Source organism: Typopeltis vanoorti, chromosome 21 (genome assembly GCF_054136105.1).
Source record: "Typopeltis vanoorti isolate ZY-2024b chromosome 21, IOZ_Tvanoo_1.0, whole genome shotgun sequence".
Classification (NCBI taxonomy): Eukaryota; Metazoa; Arthropoda; class Arachnida; order Uropygi; family Thelyphonidae; genus Typopeltis; species Typopeltis vanoorti.
In genome coordinates this window covers 73,046,889-73,070,040 of record NC_143569.1, presented here as the reverse complement: position 1 = coordinate 73,070,040, position 23,152 = coordinate 73,046,889, and the positions used below count along the sequence as shown (strand labels likewise).

The 23,152-nt window shown below is 37.6% G+C and overlaps 1 protein-coding gene across 2 annotated transcripts in view; it reads right to left on the bottom strand.

Moving 5' to 3' along the window:
- Nucleotides 1-23,152, bottom strand: part of LOC150094967 (sodium/potassium-transporting ATPase subunit beta-2-like) — a 188,755-nt gene that overhangs the window by 77,434 nt on the left and 88,169 nt on the right. For both annotated transcript variants that reach the window (XM_090411287.1, XM_090411286.1), the window contains exon 6: nucleotides 5,250-5,351. In XM_090411287.1, coding sequence (XP_090267413.1) covers nucleotides 5,250-5,351 — 102 coding nt within the window. The remainder of the gene's footprint in view (nucleotides 1-5,249; nucleotides 5,352-23,152) is intronic.

The following is a 23,152-nucleotide window of genomic DNA, read 5'->3' as shown; positions in this document are numbered from 1 at the left end:
CAAACATCGAGGCTACCCGTCGAGAAAGGACCTGGCATGGAGGATTGCGTATGGACACCTTCCAGTCAACATCAACATCTGGCGGTTCAACACCACCTGGAACCCCTTTTGTGACTTCTGCAGGAGCCTGGACACCGTGGAGCACACGCCTTCTACCGGTGTCCCATTTCCATCTTCATCTGGAGGAGGTTAAGCATCGAGCTCCACATCCCCCTCCTGCTGCAGGAGCAAGTCATCTTCCTGCAGTTCGCTCCCCCAGCCAACAACAAGCAGAAATTAGTGGTATTCATTATTAACGAGCTCAAATACCACATCTGGAAGGTAAGAAAGAAATTTTCTAATCCTACTAATCCTCCCAATCTGTTGGATCTCTCCCGGATCGTTCTTTATAAGTTCTACGGTTCCTTAAGGAGATTCTTACATCTTGAAAGAGAGGCTCTGGGTGACGCCACATTTAAGATCAAGTGGTGTTCACCTCCAATCCTGTGTAATGTCAGACACAACAACATCAAGTTCTGCCTACTGCTGCTTTAAGATCTCCATCTGCAGCAGCAGCTCCACTTCTAGTCATTTCCTTGGACTCTGCATCCCCCCTGAGGGCTGTTTTGTTCCCTGGTCTCCCACGGAGGTAGTTTGGAGGAAAAACCCAGGCAGCACAGGCCTACTCGAGGCGGGCTGCCTTGAAGGGGCAGGTCACCTGGGCACCGGCTACCTCCATGGTCGTTTCGATCTTGAGAGCCAGGCAGTGAGATGGGGTGAAACAGTATCATCCGATAGTGTGGAGCTAGAAAGATGTGAGATATGCGCCGAGGCGTACACTTCCTTTCTCCTACTCACCACCTCCCCACCCACCCTTCCCATCCTATTCCCTCTCCTCTCCTTTTCCCCTTTCCCATCCCCCTCATTTCCCCACCTCAACCTCACTGTCACTTCCCTTCCCTTCTTTCTCTTTTCTAATGGGGCACTCTGACCCCACCTCTTTTCAGTAGGCCAATGATGGGATTCCCCTCACTTTCACCTCACCTAGTTTCCTGTTGGAGAGCTGTGTAGAGCTTGCTGCCACGTGTAGCAAGAATCCCCCCCTTGCTATGTATGCTACGTGGGGCAAGGCTGCAATTACAATGTATTCAGATCCATAAGAAGAAAGAGCCACTGATGACATCAACGTCAGTGTTCAAATCTGTGTGTGAGTGTTTTCGGTTCGTATGGAAACAAAGGAATAGCAAGGCCGCCATCAGTGAAGATACTGTAAGCAGACCAGAATATCCAGTTCAAGGCAAGAACGGTAAGCGTAAGATTTTCTTATGTTAAATGTTGGATTAAAGTAATCGTGGAGTAAGGAAGCAGAAGTTAAGGAAACATGCTATTTCCGTGTAGTGCTATAAGAACAGTCTGCGATTTGGACACTTTTGTCTGCGGTTGAGAAGAAAGCATATTAGGCTCCAGGCAAAACAGGAGGTTGAGGTCCGAACTGTTTGTGTAATTTAGGAATAGTAATGTTATATGGTCAGAATGTAATTAAATGTTAGCTAAAATTTTGGAGGGAGGGTTAAGTAAGAATAAGAAGTATTACCCTAGAGAAGTTCATGTCAGAATTAATGAGTTGTCTTGTGTATCTATGCAATATTACATGTGTGATAATATTAGGTAACGTAGTTATAAGAGTCTGAGAATAGATGTACGTATAGAGGTGAGAAATTTATGTCAAGTAAGGGACTATAATATAGAAGTTTTGGATGTGATTAATTAAGTAAAGGGAACCCAGACTATTTTAAGATTAAGGATTTGAATAGCATGTATACTTGTCTTTGTGCCATAATAAATGTGTTTCTTTATATACAGCCAAATGAGTTTGTCATGCTTTCTGCGGATTGAGTTACCGTTTGAAAACTTACGTACCGTGCATTAAGGGGGAAACCAATAGTGATATAAGAATCGGGACCACGACTGCATGCCTCATGATCCCTACATTTTCTTTAAGTACTCTTGGATATTGTATCAGAGTTTAGTTGCCAGCTGGCGCAGTCTTTAATCAATACAAATTTGTCAGCAAACGAATATCTGATATTAAGTGATACAAAAAAATTAATGTTAACTGTAAAGTTAAAGTAAAGACAGTTAGAGATATAACAATAAGGCAGTCACATAGTCACACATACCAACAGACCACATAAAAGCAGTAGTATATAACAGTAGAGATGGGCAGGACAGGATATTTGGTGGGGCGTTGCTACAAGTCAAGGAATACAGAGGGTGGGAAGCAGGAGATGTTTAGGCAGCTGAGCTTGGTAAGTGCAAGAAGAATGATTGTTATGAGAGATTTTAACTACAGCAGTATAAGCTGGGAAGAGGAAAATGCATGTAGTAATAAGGGAATGAATTTCTAGAATTCTTGAGGGGCAAATATCTTAGGTAATATGTAATAGAGGGAACAAGAGGTTCAAGACTTGGATTTGGTCATAGTATCAGAAGAGCTGATAATAACTGAGATGACATCTCTCCCCCAGTTGGAGAGAGTGACCATGTGGTTTTGACATGGAAGATGAATAGACATGCAGGAATATCAAAGAAACGGAAACATATGTCGAATTATAAGGCAGCTGATTATAATAGCCTTAGATATCAACTTGGGACAGTTCCATAGAGGGCAGAATTGGAAGGGCAGGATATCATTAGTGCTTGGGAAATGGTGAAGGAATATTTGTCAACAGCAATAGTAAGCTGTATTCCACGAGTGAAGAAGCGGACACAATTTGGTGAAAAGTGGATGACAAATAGGAACTGCAGGTGAAAAAGATTATGGAAGAGATATAAGGAGAGGGATGGAAAGCAGATGCATGAAGAATATAAGACTCAGGCCAGGAGAGTGATTAGTATGGTAAGGAAGGCAAAACTGGAATATGAGAAGACATTGGCACTAAGATCCAAAGAAAATCCTAGCGAATTTTTTAACTATGTGGCCAGTAGGAGGAGAAATGACTGTGAAAGAATGACATTGTGGAATAAAAATGGGAATGGAGTGACTGATGCAGAGTACACAATGGAGTTGTTCAACGAGCACATTATTGGAGTATTACATCCTGGAGAAGAAGGTTTTAATACTAGAGGGGTAGGGCAGGTTCGAGGTTTAGAGGTGCAAGAGGAGAGTGTGTTCCAATACTGAGTAACATGGATGTCAGTAAAACAGTGAGACTGGATGGTATTTCACCACGGGTTTTGAGAGAATATGCTAAAGAACTGAGCGCTCCTTTGACCTGACTTTTCAATGAAAGTCTGGCTATGGGAGAGGTACCCAAGGAATGGAAGGAAGGTAAGATAGTGTGATTGCATGCATAGGGGTCATAGCAGACTGGAAGTGTCTAATTATAGGCCAGTTTGTGTGTCATCAGTAGTTGTTAAGGTCTTGGAGAAATTAGTGAGGGCCTATATATAGCAGTGTTTCTCAACATGGGCATACGTCCCACAGAGGGGCAGTTTGAATATTTGGGGGGGGGGATTAGAAAATGTACATGTAAATATTTATACATATTTATATTATACTTTTTCAGAACTTGGATGACTATTATGCTAGAGGGTGGGCATCAAAATCTTTGAGACGTTGAGGTGGGGCATGATCCAAAAAATATTGAGAAACACTGATATACAGCATTGAACAGATGAGGGTAATGTTATCTGCGAGAATCAACATGGATTTGTTAAGGAGTGCACTTGTTTTAGTAATATGATTGCCTTTTATAATAGAGTGACAAGAGTAGTTGAGGGAAAAACATACACTGCCATTTTTTTTGGATTTTGCAAAGGCATTTAACAAGCTGCCACTGATAAGCTGATAAGTTACAGCACATGGGTTTAGATGTTGGGTTAGTCAACTGGATTCATTATTGGCTGTCTGATAGGTATCAGAGAGTTGTGTATGGTGAGACAATCAAGGAAGCAGAAGGTTACAAGTGAGGTTCCACAAGACTCAGTACTGGGACCTGTATTATTTAACCTTTATATCAATGACATTGTCAATGGATTGCAAGGGGATATTCAGTTGTTTGCAGATGATGTGAAGCTGGGAAGGGTTATTAGTAATAGTACAGATGTGGAGGCCCTGCAAGAGAATTTGAAGAAACTAGACAGATAGGCAAATGAATGGGGGTGTTCGGTTTAATGCAGCAAAATGTGAAGTATTGAAGTACATCGAGGAGGGGAGATGGTCTGGAGGAAGTAGGAGAGACAAGAGATCTGGGGATAATGATCGATAGAAAATTGAAATTCAGAGGGAATATTGCAAAGGTGATGATGGTAACCCAGAGGATTGCTGCAATACTGAGAAGGATGTTGACCTGACCTGCAGAAATAAAAGAGTTATCATTCTGTTGTATGAGATCCTGATCAGAACACGTAGACTATCATTCCAAATTTGGTCCCCAGGATTTGAAGAGGATACATTAAATGTATCCTCTTCAAATAAAGATAACAAAGATGGTTTCAGGACTGATGTTATAAGGATCGGTTGAATGAATGTGGACTGCAGAATTTGGTGAATAGAGGAAGGAGAGGTGATATGATTGAGACTTTTAAACTGTTGAGAGACAGTTACAGAGTGGAGTCACAGGAGAGTTCTTTCACTTGTTGGAGCAGTAAGAAGGAGCGATGACAAGTATGAAAGGAAGCTGTGAGCAAGTGGATGACAAATAGAGGGTAGTGGAGCTATGGAATGCATTGTCTGATAGAGTGGTGAGAGCAAGAATGGTCAATGATTTTAAGGAGTGGTATGATAGACATTGCGTTTCCCAGGAGGGACCCACGATGAGTCTTGATAGACTTTGTGTTTCTTTTGTGGACTGTTTGGGTAAACAAGAAGGAAAGTATTATCATATGTGAAAAGTGTCTTGTTAGATTAGAGTGATTAGAAATGGGAGCAAGAGTCATGACTGTAGTAGAAGAGCTTAGGCAGGAGTTAGTGAAAATGAAAAGCAAAATGAAACATCTGGAAAAGGATATTAACACTACACACAACTATAGTCACCACCATCTGCTGCCTATCACCACCAACAATGGTATTTTGTCTGTAAATTGTGCGTGTAATAAAAAAATTTCGGCATATAAAATTTTTCTTTTAAATTTTGTTTCTACAACTCGAAGCTTTTTTTTCTACTGAGATTCAGGCCAAAGAGATTCAAGTGTATATTAATTTACTTAATTAAATCCAAAGCTAAATAAACAACAGTTCATTATAAGATATTTTAAAAGATGATTACCAATGGATGGCATCCTACAGAAAAAAATCCTGAATCATAATCATTTAACCAGCTTTTATCAATGCTGTCTTCTGGGAAAATGGCTGGTCTCCAGCCTTCACTCTAATAAGAAAGAAAAAAATAATTAATTATGAGCAAGTCTTGCAGTTAAGGGTTGATAACATGGATCAAATGTAATACACTATTATTATTATTACGTGGCACCTCCAGGGAGGCCAAAGACTCATCAATGGAGGGCATTACTTTTGCCACATTCACAACATATTGTCAGAATGCATAGGGATTGCATGGAGTGTAAATGAGTTCAAGATTTAAAAAGATATTTTTATTACATGACACTCAATATATATATATATATATATATATATATATACACACACACACGCACAGATAATCCTCGTATAACGCGAATGTTAGGTTTCCACAAAAATGCTGGGTTATATAAATCGTGTTATGCGAGACTCAGATCACATACAAAAGGTAGAGTTAGGTTCCAAAATAGTTTCTTTTTTTTTTTAAAGATTATATAAACAACGACATATGCAACAAAAATATTTTTTTATTTAATTCAGGTAATTCATGTAAGTTAAGAAACATATAAACTATGAAACAAAATACATAGCATAAACTTATAAAAATACAAATTGTACTTAAACTTCATTGCACATAATGCATAAAATGTTTTAGGCAAAATAAAATAAAGTGTATATTTTAATCGTCATCACTGTCTTCAAGGCGAACATTTCGTAGATGTTCTTTATTTCTGAGTGGTCGGACGTCTTCATCACTTGAAATCTCTGACATCATTTGTATAATTCTCATTGCACTCTTTGGCTGGTTTATTATCAAGAATCAGTAATAAGACCTTCCTTACCACTATGCTGCAATTTTTTATTAAGTTCATAATACGGAGCTAAACAAATAGCCAATAGTCTCGTGAATTTTCTGGAGTGTTCCATTGAGAGATCATTATCCATAAAATAACTTTCTTGCCAAGTCCAATCCTTCTGCTAATTTCTTTAAACTGAATTCTTTAACAGATTCATCACAATCAAAATCTTTGGCAGAATTTTCTCCACCATTTGGTTCAACGTCATCTATTAGTTATACCAGTTCCTCCTCATTTAAATCTATTTCCCCATCAATTAATTCACTATTGAAGAGCACTTATGAAGAAGTTTGCGAAGGTTGGGTCTCATGTGCGGATCGAAACCAAATGTGTCTTGTTCAATTGTTACTTTGGCAGTTTACAGTGGGGGTTTATCCCTATTAACAAATGAGTATATCGCAAAAGTGCTCTAAGTGGCCATTACTATAAAAATCTGTTTTTTTACATAAAAAAAAAACATTACATATTGTATGTAACTCACCAAAAAATAAAGTGCTCAGCTTGATATTAACACACTTATGATTTTTAATGCGCTTTCCCAGCAGAAAACGAAGATAATTTTCAACAATAAACGCTTTATACGGTAAACAATTGATGTGTGCTAAAGAGCATTTCCCCTAATATAAATTCACTACTTATAACTACATGCACGATATGGGCAGAAGCAAATTTAACGAAGATAAAATTTGATTTTTAAGTCACGCGTTGAAAAATATATGAAAAGATAAAGGGTTACTACAGTTTGTAGACAGTCTTATATCAAAACCGTGTTGTATAAGTACCGCATTCAAGTTACTACAATTTGTAGACCGCGTTATATCAAAACCACATTATACAAGAGCTACCGTGTATATATATATATATATATATATATATATATATATATATATACATACATAGAAAGTTTTTTACCTTGGGTATAATATATGTTAAAGATACCAAGTTATTTTAAACCTGGTTTTTACTCCATTTCCCAAGTAAGCAAACAGACAAATAAGTCAAGTTTGCGCCTGCATGTAATGCAAGTCTAACTGATCTGTAAAGTAGTACAAGTCCAGGCAACTCATGGTAAAGTTTACTACTTTACGGGTCAGTTAGACCTGAATTACATGCAGGCGCAAACTTGACTTATTTGTCTGTTTGCTTACTTGGGAAATGGAGTAAAAACTAGGTTTAAAATAACTTGGTATCTTTAACATATATTAATAGTTACGGAATTCATTTTTACTCTGTTGGAATATTATGAAAAACCTTTAATTAAAACCTCGGTATTAGTCATTAAAGGTTTTTCATATATATATATTGAGAGAGAAAGTGCAGCAAATTTAATATTATTGAGGAAAAAAAGGAAAGAAATTAAGTAAGACAACAAAATGCTTCATTGTGCTAAACTTTCTGTTTCTCTAAATTTGAGTAATAAAAATGTATTTTGAAATCTTAGTATATTATACTTGAGAAGAAATTATTCCTTTTAATCCTTTACCCAACCATAAGAAAACAAAGTTTGCATGTGAAGTATCTTCACAACTGATCTACTTGTATACAGAAACTGCTGATTTCACATAAATTGCCTCAGTATCCCATAATGCTAGAACATTATGGAAAGAGTCAGTACCTATTTCAGTTTTGACCTTTATTGAGGATTTCATTGGTTCAGTATCCTAGGGTTCCAAAAACTCATGAATGACTTACAAAGATCACTCTCTCACGAAGCTCAAAAAACTTATATCTTTGCTCCACCTTAAACACTGTACTAAACCTCAGCAGAAACACAACTGCAGGAAAAACAAAAACCCACTACCATGTCAAATGCCATGTGGTGTGTACCCACCACATACCACATCAACTCTACATGGCACCAGATAAGGCCCATCAGCATGTATAGGTATACTGTTTTACCAGAGATCTAAAGGAACATTTCAGGGCAGCTTCCAGATGAACATTATTTATTATTATTATGCCCTCCATGGAGTCAACAGGCTCATTGTGGGAGGTTCATTCAACTGACAACATATTTATCATATGGAATCTTAAAATCCTTAACAACACATTCTGGTAATGCATTCCATTCACTGACAATTCTCCATGTAAAAAATCTATTCCTCACACCCTTTCTTCACCACACTTTTACATGCCTTCCCAGAATAACCTCTGGTTCTTCCCCTCTCACATTCTACTCTTTTTATAATCCCCTCTGGATTAATCTGATAAAATCCTCTCACTAACTTAAATGTCTCTATCATATCACCTCTCTTCATCCTATCCATCTAACTCTGCAATCCATATTTCTTCAACTTCTCTCCATAGCCAGCATTCCAAAGTCCTGACATTGTTTTAGTCACTTGCCTCTGAACCCTCTCCGATGTCTCCAGATCACACTGAAAACCAGGCGAACAGATCTGAGCACAATAGTCCAAGTGTAGTTTGACCAGTGCCTTATACAGTGGCACAACCACTTCCTTATCCTTCATGTTAGAGTACTTCTTATCATAGCAGCACTACAATGCGTAACCTTTGCAACACTAGCAATATGCCCTCTAAACTTCAGTCTACTGTCAACAATCGCTCCCAAATCTTTAATCTCATGCACTTCCTGAAGTACAGCACCATCAATATAATACACAGGTTTATATTTCTGCACTCCAAAATGCAACACCTTGCACTTATCGATATTAAAACTACAACCCCACTCTTTTGTCTAAGTAAAAGTCTATTCAAATCTTCCTGAAGGGAATTAACATTAGCAGTGCTACTTATAATTCTTCCCAACTTTGAATATTCAGCAAATAACTGAAGATTCCCAGTCAATCCACACGATATCTTGTTTACAAACAAATTAAACAGCAGGAGCACAAGAACAGAACCTTGGGGGCATGCCACTGGTTACCCTCCTTTTTTTGAGACACTGCTCCATGATACACAACCAACTGGTATCTTTCAGAGAGCCAATCTTTGATCCATCTAATCAATATACTATCTATTTTCATCCATTGCAGCTTGTACACCAACTTATAATGTGGTAATCTCCTTTCAATAATTCCACTATATCCGGGAGTTTATGAAAATGAAAAATGACCTTCATCTTCTTCATGAGGAAGTGGAAGTGATCGGTAAGGAGATACTGGAAGTTAAAGCTGAGTTTAATGTGTTAAACAGAGAAATTAGGACTATAGAGATTACTTTAGCTGAAGTAACTAGAACAGGATTACATATGGGTGAGTCTTTGGTGAATGATTCAGTAATAAATAGTATGGGAGTGATTGGGAGTCAACATAATAAAACCACAAGTAGCCAAGAAGAAATGAGATGTAGTGAGAGTGGGGGGGTAAGTAATAGAGAGTTGAGTAATGAAGCTGGGAGAGTCATGCTGAATAGTGTAGAGAATGAGTCCATGAGTGTGAACTTGAATGAAGTTAATAGTGGTAAAATATATGGTGATTCTATGATTAAGGGTATGGAGAGTGGTATGCATGAGGAGTGCTTGGCTGATGGTACAATAGAAAGAGTGGCTTTAGCAATAAAGAGAGGGCATGAAACAGACAAGATGATAGTTATGGTGGGTACGAATGACCTGAGAGGTAGTATAAATCGGGTAGGAAAAGATTTAAGAACATTATTAGATATTGTGAAGAGGAAAAGTGTCAATGGGAGAATAGTGTGTGTGCTGCCTCGTTTTGACAATTACGAGTTAAGTAGACGAGCAATGATAATGAATGATATGATTGCAAGAATGTGCAGAAAAAGAGGTCTGGAGTTTGTTGATGTTTGGAGTGTGTTTGAAGGAAAAAGGCAGTTGTATGCTAGAGATGGACTGCATCTTAACATGGAAGGACATAAGAGATTGAAGAATTTATTGTTTTCTGAACAGGTTGAAGTTATTGGGCAGGGAAACTAATATTGAAAAGGTTGAGTGTAAGAGAGAGAAACTTTAGCACTGATTGTGTATTTATTGATCCTTATAGGCAGAATAAATTGCAGAAGAGAGGGGAAAAAAATCGGCATAGGACTACGGTAGTTAGTGACTTATATATCAGTTCTAAAGCCGGTACAAGATCTAGAGGGAATCTGCAATTTTTGTATACCAATGCTAGAAGCATTAGAAATAAGAGAGAAGAATTTTTGGCATTAGTCAGTGAAATCTCACCAAAAGTTGTAGGCATTAGTGAAACTTGGCTGTCAGCAGAAGATGTGGTCACTGGAATTGAATGTGATGGGTACAGTATTTTCAGGGAGGATAGAGAAGATAGAACAGGAGGAGGAGTACTGTTGATGATAGCTGATGTGTTGCAGCCAAAGAAAGTAGTATATCTTGATGATAGACATGTGAATGAGAGTTCATTTGAGGCAGTCTGGTGCGAAATAGTGACCAACGCAACCAAATATACAGTTGGATGCTGCTATAGGCCAGGGAGTACAGGGGGAGATATTGAATTCATGCATCAGCAACTTAGTGCAATGAGTGAAGGCTTAGTGATTATTATGGGGGATTTTAATTATGGTGATATCAATTGGAAGGAGGAAATATCACGTAGCAAAAAGGAAATGGAGTTCATACATCTGCTACGAGATAATTACTTGAAACAGCACGTAACTGAAGGGACACGTGGTGTGAGAGTGTTGGACCTGGTTATTGGTTCAGAGGTTATATGCTTAAGTAAGGTGACCTCGTTACCTCCAGTTGGTGAAAGCGATCATGTGGTATTGACTTGGGAGGTTGCAAAATCTGTGGATTTTTCTATTAAGAAGGGGTATGTACGAAACTACAGGTTAGGCAATTATAACAAGCTTCGGAGTGAGCTTGCAGCCATCCCATGGCAGAACATATTGCAAGGGAAAGATGTTAGCAGTGCTTGGGATAAAATCAGCGGGTATCTGAGGAAAGCAATATCAGATTGTGTCCCCATGGTCAGGAGGTCAAACAAGGCAGGCATTAGATGGATGAGCAGTAGTATCAAGCTTGAACTACAAAAAAAGAAAATGTTATGGAGAATTTACAAGGAGAAGGGCGATCAGGACACCCATGAGCAGTACAAGGCTCAAGCTAGGAAGGTTACCAGCATAGTAAGAAAAGCTAAATCAGATTATGAGAAGACCTTAGCCAAAGAGATCAAGGGTAATCCCAAAGAGTTCTTCCGCTATGTGGCAAGTAAGAGGAAGAATGACTTCGGAAGGATAACCTTAGTGGGTGCTGATGGTATTGAGGTGACAAAATCAGATGTAATAGTCGAGTTACTGAGTGATCACTTCTCAAAAGTCTATCACCCAAGTGAGGATATCTCTATACCTATAGCAATACCTAATGTGAGAATTGAAGCTAAAGAATCAGAGGTATTAAATATATTGCGAAACTTAAATGCAAACACTGCGGTAGGCTTAGATGGAATATCAGCTCGGGTGTTGCGTGAATGTGCAAATGAATTGTCAACCCCTCTTACCTGGATATTTAATTTAAGTTTGAACTCTGGTATGGTCCCTAGAGAGTGGAAGTTAGGCAAAGTGGTTCCTTTGCATAAGGGTGGCTCTAAAACTGCAGTATTGAATTACAGACCAATCACCATCTCAGGAGTAGTGGTAAAAGTATTGGAAAAGTTGGTTAAAGACAAAATTCAAGAATGGGTGGATCAGGATATGATACTCTATAGAGGCCAACATGGTTTTGTTAAAGGTAGATCCTGCCTTAGCAATCTATTAACTATCCATAATAGAATAACATCAGAGTTGGACAAAGGAACTGGCTACACAGTGGTACTTCTGGATTTTGCTAAGGCTTTTGACAGGATACCCCATAGAACACTGTTACTCAAATTGGAGCAGATGGGAATGGATATTAAATTGGTGATATGGATAGGAGAATGGCTCAGGGAGAGATACCATAAGGTGGTGTATGGAGGAGCCGAGTCCAGAATGAGGCAGGTGACCAGTGGTGTGCCTCAGGGCTCTGTGCTTGGGCCAATGTTGTTTAATTTGTATATAAATGATATAGGAAACGGCTTAAAGGGAGATATTCAGTTGTTTGCTGATGATGCAAAGTTGTGTAGTGCAATAAAAAATCAAGCTGATGTTGAAAGTTTGCAGGAGGATTTAAATAAGCTGGTAAAATGGGCAAAAGAAAATGGATGTCAGTTCAATGTGGAAAAGTGTAAAGTCTTGCATTTTGGGATTAAAAGATTACCAGCTGTGTACTACATCGATGGAAAGGTACTCCAAGAGATTGATGAGGCTAGGGACTTAGGGGTATTGGTAGATAAGGAGATGAAGTTCAGAGGACACATTGCTAAGGTGTCCAAGATTGCACATAGGATTACTTGGTTGTTGAGGAACACACTGACATCCAGAGATAAAGAGGTTATTATTCCCCTTTATAAAGCATTGATACTTCCACATTTGGATTACTGTGCTCAGGTCTGGTCACCTGGATTCCTTGGAGATGAGGAGGCTGTGGAGAGGGTTCAGAGAAGAGTGACCAAGTTGGTGAGTGATATAAAAAATGCTCCCTACATTGATAGATTGAGAGCTTGTGGATTGCAGAGATTGGTTGATAGGCGAAGAAGAGGGGATATGATAGAAACATTCAAATTACTAAAAGGTTTTTATAGGATTGATGCAGGGGAAATGTTTCAGCTGTGTGATAGTGATGGAAGAACAAGAGGTCATCTCTGGAAATTAAAGAAGAGTGTGGTTAACAAAGGTGTCAGAACAAGGTTTTTTGCCTGGAGGGTGGTGAATGAGTGGAATTCATTGCCTGACTTTGTTGTGAGCTCTTCATCTGTAAATGAATTCAAGAAGAGATATGACAGATATTGTTTTGCTAGTTTGGGTCTCCCGCGATGAGTCTACTGACTCCATGGAGATACCCGTAATAATAATAATAATAATAATAATAATAATAATAATAATAATAATAATAATAATAATCTATCAAATGCATTTGCAAAGTCTAAGAATATCACTGTATATGATTCTCCCTTATCTAATGCACTTGTCACCTTATCATAAAATGCAAGTAAATTACTAAAACAGGACCTACCCTTTATAAATCCATTCTGACCATCATAAAGAATGCTATGTCCACAACCAATAATACCACTCCACAACCATGCTTGTACAGTGGTACTATTTTGCCTTCTTTCTACCCCTTAGGAACCCCACCCACTTCAAGACTTTCACTAAATAACCAGGTCAAGAGCATAGCCAACTGTGGTGCACATTCCTTAAGAATACGTGGTGATATGTCATCTATTCCCACAACATTATTCACATCTAACATAACCAACATCTGATATACCTCTGTTTCTTTCATTTCCAATTCTCCTAATACTTGCTCTCTTCTATATATTGCACTGGATCATTTACACTAGTATGATATATGCTGGCCGGCCTGGTTGGCAGAGTGGTTAGCGTGTCTGCTCTCAAGCCAAGAGGCTGCGGGTTTGAATCCCGCCGTGGGCATGGATGCTTGTCATTGTCCTACAAACTTTGTGTGGAAAGGGAATCTATGACCTTACCACTTATTCTAGCAGAAGACATCATTGCCAAAACCATGTGAGGTATACAGCAGTGACCATACGGCATCTGCGGACATCAAATGTATGTGTGTGTGTGTGTGATATATGCTGATAAAGTGCTTTCAATAATTCCACTATATCCTTTGCAGCTGTTAGTCTGCTGCCATAACTATCCACCAGTGTTAATCTGCCATAATTATTCTTCCTCGAGTTCGAATCCTGTCGTGGGCATGGATGTTTGTGATTGTCTGTGGAAATACCAGCGGTAGATGGTGTTGGTGTAGTTGCGGTCAGTTGGTGGATTGAGTTGGTGGAGACAGAGTTGTAGAGCAGGTGCCCTCCCTTGATGAGTCCATGGACTCCCTGGAGGTGTCAAATAATAATAATAATAATTGTCATGTAGCAGAAAAATTCCCTGGAGTTAACCTTGGCCTGACCAGACAATCACCTCTCATACTGCACCTTTTCTTTCTTTACCATGCTTGTCACCTTTCTAGTCTGAACTTTATACTCTTCATGGATCTGATCACCACCAACTGCCTCCTCCATAACATTTTCTTTTCAAGCACAGCTTGCTTGATTTCACTGTTCATCCATTTCACTCCTACTCGATTTACTCACTTAACCCCTGGTATGCAGTCATACACTGCCTTGTGAGTTTCCATGCATTATCGACATCTTTTCTGTTCAGCTCATCTACCCAATGTACTGACACTAAGTGACTACAGAGCTTCCTATAATCACTTGCTTTATACTTCCACATGTATCCACTTTTTGACAATGACCTTCTCTTGTTTCATCACTTCCCAAACAAATACCTCATGATCACTCTCATCAACCGATGGCAGTGTAAACACTTCATTAACAACTACATCTTGTGAAGTTATCACCAAATCCAAAACATTAAAGCCTTTGGTTGCTTCAATCACATGCTGCTTAAGATACTTATCTCTCAGAAATTCCACAAACTTGCTTTCCTTATTCCCACATATTATCTCCTCCTTCCAGTCTATATTCCTGTAATTCAAGTCTCCCATCAGGATCACCTTCTTTTTACATGCCCAACTAATTTGCCTAAACATTTCACAATCAGTATTCTCTGCATTCCCTGGCCTATAACAGCACCCTATCAGATATACTAACCTGTTTATTTCAACTTCGCACCATACAGATTCAAAATCTGTGTGTGCACTACCAATTTCCACACTTTGCAGATACAATTCTGAAATTATTAACAGCACTCCCTCACCTGTTTTCACATTTCTATCCTTCCAGAAAATTATATATCCTTGAAATTCTATTCCTGACATCACATCCTCCTCAGACAATCAAGTTTCAGTTATTTCAATTACCTTTGGGCATACCATTTCATTCAATTCAACAAACTCAGCTCTCTTGTTTTGAATACTCCTTACATTTGTGTATAAACAACAATCACTGTGTGTTTGAAGCCATTCTACCAACACCAACATTCTCTATTCTGGTTGCTATACTACACCTCTCTCCCCTTTTCAGGACCACTCCCGTTTCCCTGATCCTGACTCTGATTTCCATTCCTACCTGTCTCATCCTCACTTTTATGCATTCCATCATCTTGTGCTGCTGCAACCATATCTTCAACCTCATATCCATCTTCCTACTGCTGTACAATCTGTTGATTTGTGCTATCCTGTTTCACAGGTAGACTCAGATCATTTGCTACATTCTTGACTCTGTGCCTTCTCAGAAAACAACAGCATTTCTAAATGCCCAATACAAAACCCATTCAAATGTAATCCATCAGCTTTATACCATTCCAACTTCCCTTCAAATTCACTCCACAGATTTATAAATTGAACCACCCCTTTGCCTCACACAACTCAGCCATTTTACTATTCATTATCTCTGCTCTCCTTCTCAATTCACTGTTATCATATCTAGGCAACATGCCAACAACTTTTCCAACAACACTATTCTTCTTTACTTGCTGCAACAACTTCCTCAAGTTTCTATCAACTTTTTTTTTCTCCCCAACCAAGTAATTTGTGCCCATGACTACCATTAATTTGACACGCAGTATTTCCTTTTCTGCAACGCATCAGTTATTTGCTTCATTGTTCCACCAGGAAAGCAGGTTTTGTGACTTTATTAGTAATCACACCTCTGATGATCGAGTTCCCCATACACTGATATACGACTATCCTTTGATTCTTTATAATATTAACTTCTTCCTTCTTCTTATCATCAGCCAATCTCTTCTTTATTTGTTTAATATCCTCTTCCAGATGTTTCATTTCACTTTTCATTTTCACTAACTCCTGCTGAAGCTTTTTACTATGGTCCTGACATTTGCTTCCATTTCTAAATGCTCTAATCTATCCAGACACTTTTCACATGTATTAATGCTTTCCTTCTCATTTACCCAAACAGTCTACAAATCTTTCACATTTTTCGGTGCATACATATAGCAGTTTTTACAATGCATCCACTACGAAAAATCCAAGACAGAGCCAGATTTTCATAAGAAGCCTTCTGTGCTGCTGACTTACATTTCTTTATGGACACCATCTTCAGAAATTGAAGCAATACAACAAACAAGTAGCAAAACACAATATAAACAACAAAAAATTTCAACAACACCACTGTAGGACACTTGTATCCAAACTGAAAAAATGCAGAACAATTTGCAACAAAAAAAGCCACACTATACACTAATTAAAAACACTTTTTTTAGCACAGCTCAAATCTACCGCTACTTTCATTGGCGATACTAGTGACGCTTATTATCATTATTATTACTTTGAAACTGTGCAGTGTGACAAAGACTGAGAAGAATAAAAAAAAATATCAATTGTACAGAGAAATGCTTCTTGACTAGCAGTCCCTTCCTCCTAACATGCAACCATTGTGGAATTCATATAGATAACATCTCAGCCTAATCAACCATCTCAAGACTCACCATGGATCAATTTTGAAAGATTTTGCAAATGATTGCTGATAATTACTAAAGGAGCTGGAAGAAATGAATGCCTTGGAAGTGGTGATAAACAAGGACCTGAATTATGGGGACCACAGTTCAAGAGCTGCAAGGCTACTGGATTACAACATTGACGATGAGAAGGAGAAAGACCATGACATAGAAATAAGAAGATTATTGTTCCACTGTACAAGGTCTTATAAGACCACATGAGGTTGGCATGTTATTTTTGTTAATTTGTTTTTTCTGACCAATTTGCCTTGTTTGCAGGATGAAAACTCCAAGTTTCCAAGAAGGAAAAGCCTTTATAAAGTTTCCTCACATCCAAGATAGTGGAGAGGAGCAGAGATGACATGATTAAGACATAAGTTGTAAGGAGAATTCTACCAGATTAATGCATAAGACATTTTTCATAGAGTGGAGAGAGAGAGAGAGAGAGAACAAGAGATTATCCCTGAATGTTATATAAGGATAGTTTGAACAAGAGAGTGAGGAGCAAGATTTCTGCTTTGAGACTATAATGAGTTAGTGGAATGTACTGCCTGAGATTGTGGTGAATGCAGAAACACCAAACCAGTTGAAGGTGTGGTGTGATAATGAGAATAAGGTTTTGATAATAAATATAATAATAATTATTATTATTGTTACTATCACATCAAACACCACAGAGTCAGCAAACTTATCATGGGAAGTCCACATGAGTGGACTTCCCATGATAACTGATAAATATGTCAGTTAACAACATATTTATCATATAGAACCTTTTCTGCATGGTTAGCCTAGTGGCTATGTGCTTTGCAACCACATGCCTGGGGAAGGAATGTCCTAGGTTTGATTCCTGTCGCCGACACGAGGAGCTTAAGGATCTTTCTCAGCCATAGCCAAGTTAGCCGGTCCTGGGTGTGGACAGCAGGGTTTTTCTCCCCAGTTTATCTGAGGTTTTTCATCCCACAAGCAGGCAAACCAGCCCCTTGAACACACAGGCTACAGTCATAGATATAGTACTTAATCCCTCATTAGGAGGGCTGAACCAGTCCTGAGGAACAGGGGTAACCCCACACGAATAAATAAAATATAGAACCTTAAACTCCTCAACACTCCCAACATTCACAATTCATTCTAGTAATGCATTCCACTGACCTATAGCTCTCTGCATAAAATATTTACTCACACCACATCTTTACAACTTCTAGAAATGGTCTTCCCCTCTCATATTCAACTCTCTTTTATTTTATTTATTTATTTTCTTAATGTGCCTACCAGAAATGAGTAGTTGTAAAACTATAGTACATTAGTACCATGGGCGGCTACAGATTTTTTCCATTTTTTTAAATTGATTTTTATATAATATATATGTTGAGTATTTTTATTTATTTTTACATAATCCAGAGACCCTGCCTTTAGAGATAAAATATGGAACTTTATCAAGCCACTTCAGGCCTCCATTAAGTTAGATGGTAGTCACACACAAGATGAAATTTATCTCCCACCTAAAGGCAATCACAAACATCCACACCTATGGCAGGATTCAAACCCACAGCCTGTGGATTGGGAAATGGATAGGCTAACTGCTCAGCCAACCAGCCTGGCCACTTTTTAAAATCCCTTTATATTAATCTGATAAAATCCCCTCACTAACTTAAACATTTCTACCAAACATATTAATGCAAATATTAATGCATATCTACCAAACTCTTCAATTTACATTTTGTCAACCTTTCTTCATAACCAACATGTCAGAGTCTTGATATTGCCTTGGTCACTCATCTCTGGAATAAAATTTAGGTGGCCAAATCTGAGCATAACAGTCCATGATAAGTCCGACCAATGCATTATACTTTGGTACAATCACCTCCTTATCCCCACTTGCCAGTGTATATTCCTTTATACAGGCTTTTTCATTTGAAGGTGAGTTAGCCAATCTTATACAGGGATAGAAGGGTTTTTCTCCTGGAAACTGAGGTTTTTCATCCCACATACAGGCAAATCAGCCATTAGAACACACTCAATTTTCAGACAAAAAATACTGTTCTTGGTGGTGGTGGTGGTGATGGGCAGTAGAGGGAGTTGATTGTAGTCGTGTGTAGTAGGAGAATTAAGTAGTAAGGGAGACAGTTAGAGTGTATGGTGGAGTGGAGTAGAGTGCTTTCCGACAATGAGTCCTTGGAACTGTCATGTAATAATAATAATAATATAAAACTATAACCATACTTATTTGCCATGCTAAATGTCCATTCAACTCTTCCTGAAAGGAAGTAACATCACCAATGCTTCTCCTTATAATTTTTTCTAACTTTTCATCATCAGTAAACAACTGAAGAGCCCGAGTTAATCCATGTGAAATATCATTATGAAATAAGTTAAACAGCAGAAGCCCAAGAACAGACCAACCTTTTGCAGACCCGTTCTATCCATTATGAAGAATCCTAAGTATTGACTCAATCCTTTATTTTATTTCTAGCCAACACACTCTCTCTCCTACACCTTGAATACAATTGCAGATATATAGACTAGTCAATAAATGGAAACTTCTGTCCTAGAATCATGCTTTTAGAATTGTACTGTTTTTGCCTTCTTTTTACTTCTTAGGAAGCTTTCCCAATTGCAAGACTTTCATTAAATAACAGATCAAGAGAATAGCTAATTCTTTTGTGCATTCCTTAAAAATATGTGGTTATATATATATATCATTCATTTCTCAAGGTGAGGCCCTCTAGTAGGATGGAGGAGATTAAGACTTTTGTCTCGTCGATGTAGCGACCTACGACAGTAGCACGCACACAGCCAAGATGGTGATGTGCCTATAGCAAAGGGCGAGCCACTCAAGAGTAGTAGTAGACAGTAGAAAGAATAATATAAATTTCCAGCCTGGTTGGCCGAATGGTTAGCATATCCGCTCTCCAGCCAAAAGGCTGCGAGTTCGAATCCCGCCCTGGGCATGGATGTTTGTGATTGTCTCTGAAAATACTAGTGGTGGTAGTCGGCAGTAGATGGCATTGGTGTAGATGATGAAGGAAGTTGCAGTTGATGGAGTGGTGGAGACGGAGAGTTGTAAAGTAGGTACCCTCCCTCAATGAGTCTTTGGACTCCCTGGAGGTGTTAAGTAATAAAAATTTCCACAACCTTATTAACTTCTAACTCCATCAACAGTTTATACATCTCTGGATTTTTTAGCATCTAAACTCCCTATTATTTGCCTCCCTTCTATATGTTGCACAGCATCATTTACCCCAGTATGATACACACCAATAAAGTGATTATCAGTGTGTATCATTCTAGAGATGGTCTTCCCCTCTCATATTCAACTCATCTCCTTGTGTAAGATGTTTCCTAATTAATGATCATATACTCTGTCAACTACAACTTCTTTTCTACACTGCTTATCAATCCACAATATCAATGCTAGCTGGCTATTGATCTTCTTATAATCACCTGCCTTATAATTCCATATGCTGTATATCCTTTCTTAATAGTAATCTTTTCCTGTCTTACTATCTACCAAACCAGTAGATCTTAATCACTTCCACCAACTGGCAGTATTATTGATATCTCATTAATAATTCATCCTGTAATGATACTACCAATTCCAACACCCTAAAACCTTACAATGCTTCTGTCGTGACATTCTATTTTCATGTTATGTTCTAAATCTGCCATCTTGGTTCAAGTCACTCTTATAAATAAAATAACTAATTGCGAATTGATCACCGATCCAAAAGTAGGGAAATTTATAATTATACTGCGCCACCCTATTTTTAGATTAGTCTATATAAAATAGTAGGATCAATTCTTAATTAAGTTAGCAGTCTTCTCATTAGGCCGAATCATTTATTATTATCCTACTTGGGGCACCCGCAAGATTCGAATTTTTTATGAACGGTGCAATAAAGGGGAGTTCAGACAAACACAACATTTAGATTAACAAAATAAAACATTTAATATACGATATATAGCAAATACATGAATTCTACTTTTAAATGAAATAATACAAATAACTTAATACATCTTGCTAAGTCACTCATTCCAATTCAATGTTCTAAACTTTAACATACAATTCACTGCTTCAAAACTATAAATTCTCTTAACTCAAGTTAATAAAACAAAACTTCTCATTTGATCAGTTTACACACATCTATCAGTAGTACTTAATGTTTAAATTCACAGCAGGCACTAATCGAGGTAGACAATATTCCAAGCAATCTTATTTCGGACCTTGAACTTCGAAGATACGCTATAGTTAATGTTAGAATAAATAAACATGTACGACTACTCTTACCAGATACAATCTTCAATACATCAATTTATTGCGAGCACACTTATGAATTAACTTATTTGAGCTAGCGGAACACATTTAATAAAATTCTTCAACGCTTTAACTGAACTATTGTTAATCGTGCTTCACTACTCTAAACAACAGCAATATGGTACTGATATCCTTCCTTGTTTACTTTTCTGCAACTAGATAAATTCATTATAATTCTTCTCAGGGCAACACAGAATTAAGACGTAATCCAAGATTAACTGGAACTAATCAGAATTTCCCATTGAATGTCCAGTTCTTTATTTATCCGATTACGAGATCAATTTTTCCTCTATAACAACAGTTGATTTCACTTGCAGCTGAGTATAAGTTTCGCTACGTTTTCTGCTCACTTCTAAACACTATTCTCTTGAACTTCTGCCCTAAAGAATTTATAATTTTTCTTTCACTTCCTTGCTTATATCCTACTTTCCTTCAGGCTCCGCAAAACTCTTCCCTTTTCTCTCATTCAAATTCTTATTGCCTCCTTTCTCCTTTCTGGTTCCAAGGTCACGCACTCTTCGACTCGTGCTTGTTTATTTCATGCGTCTCCATGACAACGCATGAACGTAAACATTTCGCTAATGTAATACAACGCTCTACTCTTACATAAGTGATTACATAACATTAAATTTTCACAAATAAGAATAAACAGAATATTTGAGCTACTTAATCAGCTCTTTCATTACGTATACAATTATTTATAATACACTTTTCGTTACTTTACATATATATTTTAGTTATCATAAATTTCTACACATATTATTATTTAATAAATTAATAGTAGGTTAAGTTTAGAATAAATATTTAAATAGTAATTCTTAATTAAGGAACAATAAATAATCTTTATACAAATTATGATTAATACATAATAAGCAATGTTAAATGTGAATGAAAAAAAAGAAATTACACAACATAGTTTCATTCACAATTTAACACTTCCATCACATCTGCTGAAAGATAGTTATATCTCAGTATCTCAACAAATACAAATTCACTCTACTTGTTTCTATATATTATTCCAGTCCACATTCATATAATTAATATCTCCTGTTGGGATTACCTTCCTTTTACATGTCCAATTAATGTGTAAATTTTGATGAAATTTTCTTCAAAGTAAGATTTCTAATTTTTTCACTTAAGATATGTCATTCAAAAAAAAGCATTTCAGTAGTTGTAAAGCCAATTTCACTGTCTCTTGGTGTACTTTCCCAGCTCTAATTCATCAAAAATTCCATCAGATTCAAAATGTACACAAGAATGAATTATAAAATGCGATTTAGTGGTTTCTATTTATAATTCAAATACAAACCTGATGAGATTAGCAAGCTGTTAAATGCATCATTTAATAATTTTTAATGTAATCATTTAGAATATAAATTTATATCTTATGTTGTAAAATGTTATCCTTGGTACAAAAACACACCAGAATCAGACAATATAATGGATGGAATTTTGCCATGGATTTTGAAAGAATGTGCTAAAGAATGTGACCTGGCTTTTCAATGAAAGTCTTGCTATGGGAAAGATACCCAAGGAATGGAAGGAAGGTAAGATAATGCCACTGCATAAGGGTAGTAGCTGACGAAGTGTCAAACTATGGACCTGTTTGTATTTCATCAGTAGTTGTTAAGATCTTGGAGAAATTAGTGAAGAACCATATACAGTGCTGGGCTGATGAGGGTAATGTTATCTGTAAGAGTCAGCATGGATTTGTTAAGGGGGCACTTTGCATTAGTAATATGATTGCCTTTTATAATTACGTGACAAGAGCAGCTGATGAGGGGAAAGGCACATCCTGCTATTTTTTTTGGGATTTTGCAAAGGCATTTGATAGGATGCCACACAATAAGCCGATATTTAAGTTGCATCGCATGGGTTTAGATGTCAGGTTAGTCAACTGGATTCAGGATTGGCTATCTGATAGGTATTGGTTATTTGATAGGTATAGTGGGGCAGTATCAAGGAGGCAGAAGATTACAAGTGGGGACCCACTAGGCTCAGTACTGGAACCTATATTGTTTAACTTTTATATCAATTACATTTTCAGTGGATTGCAGGAGGATATTCAGTTGTTTGCAGATGATGTGAAGCCTAGAAAGGGTTATTAGGAATGCAGATGTGATAGCCCTGCAAGAGGATTTGAATAAATTGGACAGAAGGGCAAATGAATGGGGGTATCGGTTTAATGCAGCAAAATGTAAAGTCTTGAAGTTTGGGATACATTGTTCCCAAACTTTGATGGGAGGCTGC